The 8,524-nt window shown below is 37.2% G+C and overlaps 1 protein-coding gene across 2 annotated transcripts; it reads left to right on the forward strand.

The window, feature by feature from the left end:
* Window positions 1-487: 487 nt before the first annotated feature.
* LOC133865879 (putative phospholipid-transporting ATPase 9) lies at window positions 488-8,137 on the forward strand. Of its 2 annotated transcripts, XM_062302388.1 has the most exons (12): window positions 488-676; window positions 836-1,325; window positions 1,956-3,307; window positions 3,479-3,589; window positions 4,034-4,310; window positions 4,640-4,728; window positions 4,840-4,948; window positions 5,909-6,118; window positions 6,318-6,443; window positions 6,554-6,652; window positions 6,917-7,108; window positions 7,202-8,137. In XM_062302388.1, exons 2-12 carry the CDS (start codon window positions 933-935, stop codon window positions 7,829-7,831), a joined length of 3,588 nt encoding a protein of 1,195 aa, XP_062158372.1. In that variant the 5' UTR covers window positions 488-676; window positions 836-932; the 3' UTR covers window positions 7,832-8,137. The 2 variants fall into 2 exon arrangements, with proteins under 2 accessions (XP_062158372.1, XP_062158373.1); XM_062302389.1 differs by having other exon boundaries at window positions 488-1,325.
* Window positions 8,138-8,524: the final 387 nt, after the last annotated feature.

An 8,524-nucleotide genomic window follows, 5' to 3' on the forward strand; every position in this document is an offset into this window, starting at 1 on the left:
TACTCAACAATTGATTGATAGAGTTACCTTAATAAATATCAAACTACACTCTGTCTTTCTCTGACAACTTTGTTCCAGAGTTAGTGCCTGCTCTTACGGACAAAAAGGTTTATTTTTGTTGGTTCAGTTTTCCTGTGTAGCTTCACAGGCAGAGAGAAAACCAGGCCGAGAATGGCTATGCTACATTCCACGTCTCTGCGTATGTCATTCTCTTTTTCATTGACCTTCTAGAAGCTAAAGACGTGACTAGTACTCCAACCATTTTTTTCATTTTTTATTTATTTATATTTTAATTTAGCTGTTGACGCTTATATTACTTACTTTCTATATATATATATTTGAGCAGTTGATAAAGAGCTGTTGGAAGTTTCCAATTTTATTTGCATTATTAGTTTTTAGTGACTTGAGAAAATAAAATTGTTCTAGTAGTAGTTGAGTTTTGCACTGTAAACTCTTTAAAGGTTTAGACTTTAGATGGGGGGGGGGGGGGGGGGGAAACCATGTACATGTACACGTTTAAAGTCTGTTGCTTCAAGTCTCTAGCTAATAGTCAAAGCTGGCGTGTAGTCAAGTCCATGGCTTCCAACCCACAAAAAGAGCAAAAAGAGCAAAATCAAAGAAAGGCAGATTGCCCTGTCTTTGTTCTGCTTCTCTGAATCTCCAGACGATTAAACTGGTATTCATGCTGATTTTTTGTTAGTGGCTTGAGAGATTGATTCTAAGGGTCTTAAAATTCTTTCTGGGATTTGGTAGCTCAAATCTCTCTGTTTCTTTTGATAGTTTGTGATTTGGATTTGGTACCTAATACGTTCCTGGGTTTGTTGTTGCAAAGCAGGTCTTTGGGAATCTGATTCTAAAGACTGTTTGGTACAGAAGCTTCTTCATTATTTTCTACTAGTGTTACGTTGCAAAGTAGAACATAGTTGCAGAAAATGGCTGGTGGTAGAAGAAGGAGGCAGCATTTCAGCAGAATCCATGCCTTCTCATGTGGGAAAGCATCCTTCAAAGGTGAACACTCGTTGATTGGAGGTCCCGGCTTCTCAAGGGTAGTCCATTGCAACGACCCCGACTCCTTTGAGGCTGGTGTCCTCAATTATGGGAGCAACTATGTCAGAAATACCAAATATACGCTTGCCACCTTCTTCCCCAAATCATTGTTTGAGCAATTCAGGCGTGTTGCTAATCTATATTTTCTCCTCTGTGCAATTTTGTCTTTCACACCACTCTCTCCTTACTCGGCTCTCAGCAACGTTCTTCCTCTTGTTCTCGTCATTGGAGTTACAATGGGTAAAGAGGCTCTTGAAGATTGGAGGCGAAAAAAGCAGGTAACCTTAAAACCTCACTTGCTAGCTTAGATGTAACTTTCTCTCATCTTTACTCACTTCTATCGGTAAGAGGAGCGTTAGAATATAAATTAAATCAATAAATTCATATTTTCTTATAAGCTTAAGCTTTTAGGATAAATAGTGATCGTTATAACTTACAAACTGAATTCATTGAATTATTTTTTTTTCCTGCAAAGTTGGTCATGCTTTAAAAACAAGTTGTTGGAAATGAGTTGGCTCTTTGTAGGATACATTTTGAAAGAATATGGATAAATTTTCTCAAGATTTGGAATGGGTTTAGTTAGCTTTTTCTTTCATGGAAGATTCATTGCCTCTTAACTGGTTCTTTTGATACTTTTAATTTATGCAAAATGGGTTTTTGGGGTCAGGAGTTTGATTGTTGTTGTCTCTACTAGCTGCAAAAAACTGATGCCAAAATTGCTGTTATAATTTGCTTCTTTAAATTCTAAGGTACATATTCTGTCTTCACTTCAAGATTAAGAGTTGGTACCTGAGGCCCCATTCATTCTCTTCCTTCTTTTAATTTCTAATGTCCAGATCTTTTCAACGCTAGTTTTATGATTTTTTCTTCCCTGAGTTCATAATCTGGTTTATAAAAAACGTTATCAGGATATTGAAGTGAACAACAGAAAGATTAACGTGCATCGTGGGAATGGTGTATTCGATAATGCTAAATGGATGGACTTGAAAGTTGGAGATATTGTGAAGGTGCAAAAAGATGAATTTTTTCCTGCTGATCTTATCTTACTCTCTTCAAGTTATGAGGAAGCAATTTGCTATGTTGAGACAATGAACCTTGATGGAGAAACCAATTTGAAACTAAAACAAGCATTGGATGCAACTTCAAACTTCCCTGAAGACACAAGCTTCCAAACTTTCAAGGCTGTAATAAATTGTGAAGACCCAAATGCAAATTTGTACTCATTTGTCGGTGGATTGCAGCTCGAGGAACAACAGTATCCTCTTACACCTCAGCAGCTTCTGCTTAGAGACTCAAAACTTCGAAACACAGATTTTATTTATGGGGTGGTAATCTTTACGGGTCTTGATACAAAGGTTATGCAAAATTCAACAGATCCTCCTTCCAAGAGAAGCAAAATTGAGAAAAGGATGGATAAGATTGTCTACTACTTGTTTTCTGTCCTAGTGTTGATGTCTTTTATTGGGTCAATTTTCTTTGGGATTTCAACTAGCGAGGACCTGGAAAATGGAAGGATGACAAGATGGTACCTCAGACCAGATGATACTACTATATACTATAACCCAAAGAGGGCGCCAGTTGCAGCAATTTTGCACTTTCTGACTGCCGTCATGTTATATAGTTATTTGATTCCCATTTCCTTGTATGTTTCAATAGAAATAGTCAAAGTTCTTCAAAGTGTTTTTATCAATCAAGATCTGCACATGTACTATGAAGAAGCTGACAAGCCGGCACATGCCCGTACCTCAAATTTGAATGAAGAACTTGGACAAGTTGACACTATACTTTCTGATAAGACAGGAACTTTGACTTGCAACTCAATGGAATTTATCAAGTGTTCTGTGGCTGGAACTGCTTATGGGCATGGAGTTACGGAAGTTGAGAGAGCTCTGGCTTGGAGAAAAGGGACACCTTTAGCTCAAGAGGTGACAGATGAAGAGGCCCAGGTTGAGGATTCCACTGAAGCAAGGACATCCGTTAAAGGGTTCAATTTTATAGATGAAAGGGTCACAAATGGTAATTGGGTTAATGAGCCTCACGCAGATGTAATACAGAAATTTATACGGTTACTGGCCATCTGCCATACTGCAATACCTGAAGTTGATGAAGAAACTGGAGGAATTTCTTATGAAGCTGAATCACCAGATGAGGCAGCTTTTGTGATTGCAGCAAGAGAATTGGGCTTTGAATTTTATGAGAGGACTCAAACAAGCATCTCACTGCATGAATTTGATCCCATCTCTGGCAGGAAACTTGAAAGGTCAGTCTCTTGCACTTAGATATCCTCTAGTGTATATGTTTTATGTTGGTAAACAATCCTGTTCTTAGCTGCTAAGGCACACATTTTGGTTCACCCATTCAATTTTAGTTGACAGTAGCATGGTGATATTTCTAATCTCTTCTGCTTAAAGAGAATATTTCATTGTCACAGGACTTATAAACTATTGAATATCCTGGAGTTTAGTAGCTCAAGAAAGCGGATGTCTGTGATTGTAAGAAACAAAGAGGGAAAGCTACTATTGCTTTGCAAAGGTGCTGACAGGTTTGTAAAGAGAAATATCACTTCAAAACTTTCAAAATTATTTAGATTACGTTATATGATTTTGAAAAATGTTATAAAGAGTTGTTAATCCTCCTAGCTTGCAAAGGTAGGTCAATGGAGTGATTCATGTATTTATGTTGTGCCATTGACTGGCAGAATTTGTTATTTGATAATGACATAGATCTTAAAATACAAATAAAAAGAAAGATGGACAGCCAGAGATCTTTCTTCATCCCTCCACTCAAAGAGGGATGCAATTCCCATCATAGCTAAGGGGAAGGCGTTATATTTTGATTTGACGACTTTGCAAAGTTGAACCCCATACTTCCCATTCTTCAATTTATTTGAACATAGTATGAGGCTAATTTAATTTACTTGGTGCTATTTTTCAAATTTCTTTTAACTTCAACACATTATGTTAATTTTAATTTATTTCCCAAGCAGTGTCATGTTTGAAAGACTTGCGAAGAATGGAAGTGAATTTGAAGAGCAGACTAAGGAGCACATTAATGAGTATGCTGATGCTGGTTTGAGGACATTGGTACTTGCATACCGTGAACTGGATGAGGAAGAACACAATGAGTTCAACATGGAATTTACCAAGGCCAAGAACTCATTGAGTACAGACCGTGATGAAATGATCGAGGAAGTGGCAGAAAAGATTGAGAGGAATTTGATTCTTCTCGGTGCTACTGCAGTTGAAGACAAACTTCAAAGTGGGGTAGGTTTAAGACGTTAAGCAATGAAGAGACTTGAAACCAGAGGAAATGAAATCACTCCCTTCATAGATAGCATAAATAGGAATCTTACTCATTTGTGGTCTCAATGAAAAAAATTGGTTCATCAGAAAAACTAGTGCAGAGGAGTCAAAACATTCATTTACTTTTTATATCCTAAGCTAATTTCTGCTAATCCTAAAAATTACTAAATTCATGCTTTGAAATAAACCCTTCGCAGTTGCTATTCTAACCAGAAAAAGTCATTCATTTTCATAACATGTTTAGGCGTTCATGAATTGACATTAAATGTTCATTTCTTATTGCTGGATAGGTTCCTGAATGCATTGACAAGCTTGCACAGGCTGGAATCAAGATATGGGTTTTGACTGGAGATAAAATGGAGACTGCCATCAATATTGGGTATGATTAGCGGATGACTTTGAGTGTCAGTAGATGTTGACTCCAATAAACTAAAATTTCTGACTTTGTTTTATTTATTTATTTTTAATATTTTATCTTTTACTTTTGCAGCTTTGCCTGTAGTTTGCTTAGGCAAGGAATGAAGCAAATAGTAATCAGCTCAGAGGGACCAGAAATCAAAGCGCTGGAGAAAGCAGGGGACGAGTCTGCGGTTGCTGTGGTAAGCACTAATTCTATAAGGCTGTTATGTCTTCTTTTTTTTTCTTTGTTTTTTGTTTTGTTATAAATTAGCTTTTTTTGGCATTAGTCAAAGGATAACCTGGAACAGTAACTAGTATCTAACATGAAATGATTCGAAATGATCATAATACTTGTATGGTATAGTGCTTGCCATTATCAACCATAAGAAAGGTGACAATTACAGATTAGTTTTGCAGAGCATGCATAATAAACTCTGTTTTCTAGGTGGGACATTTGTTTCCCAGAAAAACTGTTCCATAATGAATGTAAGATTTTTATCATTTTTTTCAGGAAAACCTGTTTCTTATGAGCATTTCTTATAATGTAGAAGCTCCAGAAACATAATGTGTTCTTATGAAAAGCATTTTCAAAATTTCTAAAAAGTAGGCCCAATGAATTCACAATATCTCAATGCAAGTTTTTCATCAATTTCCATCTGATATCTGATAAAACATGGAAGAAACAAAATTAAGTCTTGGAATCTTATGGAAAATTGAATCTTGAGTATCTATTATACTCAATTTATTTCCATATTGTTCATGATATATATAATAACTAGGTCACCTATTTCAAATGCACATCCCATTTTTGCATAGCAGGGGCTATGAATATCCACGAGAAGCAACTGGCTGTATTGTATGTGCCAATTTCCATTTAGCTAGTAAACCCATGTAAATGGGACAATTAGATTGGTGCTTGTGTGAATTTGATACAGATGTTCAAAAACAGCTGCTGTGAAACGGAATAATATGCGCTGCAAGTTGCTTCTATTGATTCTAGTTTTGGACATTCCAAATTGATTCTAAAATAGGATTTTAGCTACATGGTTGACATCCATATCAATGTAGGAAGTTGTAATCTATGTGTGAATTTAACATGCTATGACTTGTGACTTGTGACTTGTGACTTGTGAGCTTGACGGGATCTTTCTGATTCGTAGGCATTTAAGGCTAATGTCCTCCGCCAGATAAGTGAGGGGAAAGAATTGCTTACCACATCAAGTGAAAACTCAGAGGCATTAGCTTTGATCATTGATGGGAAGTCACTCACCTGTGCTTTAGATGATGATGTCAAGGACATGTTTCTAGAGCTTGCTCTTGGCTGTGCATCTGTCATTTGCTGTCGTTCTTCTCCCAAACAAAAAGCACTTGTAAGTGTTCTTTGTTTCATTTGTATGTTTTAAATATTTTCAGGTCGTGTGAATGTTTGTGCACCTCTCTCTCTCTCTCTCTCGCTCTCTCTCTCTCTCTATCTGTTTCTTACCTTTGTATGCAACATTCCCATAACTCAAGGTTCTAAGAATTTTGAGGAAAATTTAGTCTGAAAATAGGTGCTACTTGATAACGCAGGTTGCAAGACTGGTCAAAATTAGAACAGGTAACACAATTCTAGCAATTGGTGATGGAGCAAATGATGTTGGAATGCTTCAAGAAGCAGATATCGGAGTTGGTATCAGTGGTGTTGAGGGAATGCAGGTAAATGCAGAACAAATTGATTGCTCAAAAGTTATTCTTTGCATCTTTTATACTTCCATCTGGCAATTCTCACTTAAATGGATTTCTGACAAGTTCTTTGTAAATTCCAGGCAGTGATGTCAAGTGACATTGCAATTGCTCAGTTTCGATATTTGGAGCGCTTGCTTCTTGTGCATGGGCATTGGTGTTACAGAAGGATCTCATCAATGGTATTATCTTGGAAATGTCAGATTATGTGCTTTTATTCTGTAGCTTACTTGTATCAAATCTGGAACTCAAGAGGAAAACATTTTCTCTTGGGCAATAAGTCCATATCTGTAATCTTGGCACCATTATGAACTTTACACCTGGTTTTAGATGAAATATGGGCATACAATATAAAAAGCTTGAAGATTTCATTTTCAAGTGAAATTTTTGTAGTAAAATTATTGAAAGTCCTGGTTGACATAGTCTTCTTTGTTTTTTTTTGGCAGATATGCTATTTCTTTTACAAGAACATTGCTTTTGGCTTCACTATCTTCTTCTTTGAGGTGTATGCATCGTTCTCAGGCCAAGCTGCATACAATGATTGGTATCTGTCACTATATAACGTTTTCTTCACATCACTTCCTGTGATCGCCTTGGGCGTGTTTGACCAGGATGTCTCTGCACGGCTGTGTCTCAAGGTAAATCCATCATTTCATATTGATTGACAAATTATTGAATTGAAGTTGAAAATTTTGAAATGTTAAAAGTAAAGGGCATTGCTACTCCTGCAGTTCCCTCTGTTGTACCAAGAAGGTGTACAAAACGTGCTATTTAGCTGGATTCGAATCCTTGGATGGGCACTTAATGGGGTATTGACTGCTACTTTGATCTTCTTCTTTTGCATCCGTGCAATGGATCATCAAGCCTTCCGCAAGGGAGGGGAAGTTGTGGGGTTTGAAATCCTTGGAACCACTATGTACACGTGCGTTGTGTGGGTGGTGAACTGTCAGATGGCGCTATCCATCAACTATTTCACATATGTCCAGCATCTCTTCATTTGGGGTGGCATCATATTCTGGTATATATTCCTCTTGGGATATGGAGCAATGGATCCCAGCATATCAACTACTGCCTACAAGGTCTTTATTGAAGCCTGTGCACCGGCCCCTTTTTACTGGCTCCTCACGCTCTTTGTGCTCGTCTCTTCTCTCATTCCATATTTCACCTACGCATCCATCCAGCTGCGGTTTTTCCCCATGTATCATCAGATGATACAGTGGATAAGAACAGATGGGCAGTCAGATGACCCTGAATACTGTCATATGGTGCGGCAGAGATCATTGAGGCCCACCACAGTGGGATATACTGCCCGTTTTGAGGCAACATCCAAACGCTTTGAAGAGAGGTCTGAGGGCCACTGATCCAAGTAATTTTTTTTTTTAGCAAAAAGTAGGTGATACTTTCTTCTCTTTTCTATTCAATGTATATAACTAACATAAATTGCTCGAGCTAGCCTGGAGATGATGATTTCAAGTGAACTGTTTTTGGTTGGGAGAAATCTTGGGAAGAGAAAGTTGGTGTTTCTCGTGCAGATGAACGTACTAGAGGAGCATTTCAGTGGCCATTAGCTGACATATCTTAGCCTTTGCTCGGGCTATAATTGTGATAATGAGCTTAAGGAATAGTCATTTTCTTATGTGCAGTAATGAGAATATCTATTTCAAGTATTTGATGTTTATCATACACTCTAACACTAATGCTAGAAATTTCTAATGGAACAGTACTAGTATGTTGTTCTTGAAGGCTCCTAGCTAGTGTTCCATTCGAAGTACCTTGTCCATCTCATTGATATGCTGTTCTGGACTTCCATAACGAAGGATGAACAATGAATAATAATGATAATTTGAGTAAGATAATTTGAGTATGATAATTTGAGGAATCGTGGGCCTCCTAATATTAGGGTAATTCGAGGAACCCTAAAACTCCTAAACAATTGCTAGAGTTGAATTATAATTTTTCTTCATAACTTTTTATTCCTCCAGACCCCTATTTATAGGGTTACAAAGCTAAATATAAAATATGGAAAATAATAAATAAATATTACTAAACCTATA

Source organism: Alnus glutinosa, chromosome 4 (assembly GCF_958979055.1).
Source record: "Alnus glutinosa chromosome 4, dhAlnGlut1.1, whole genome shotgun sequence".
NCBI lineage: Eukaryota > Viridiplantae > Streptophyta > Magnoliopsida > Fagales > Betulaceae > Alnus > Alnus glutinosa.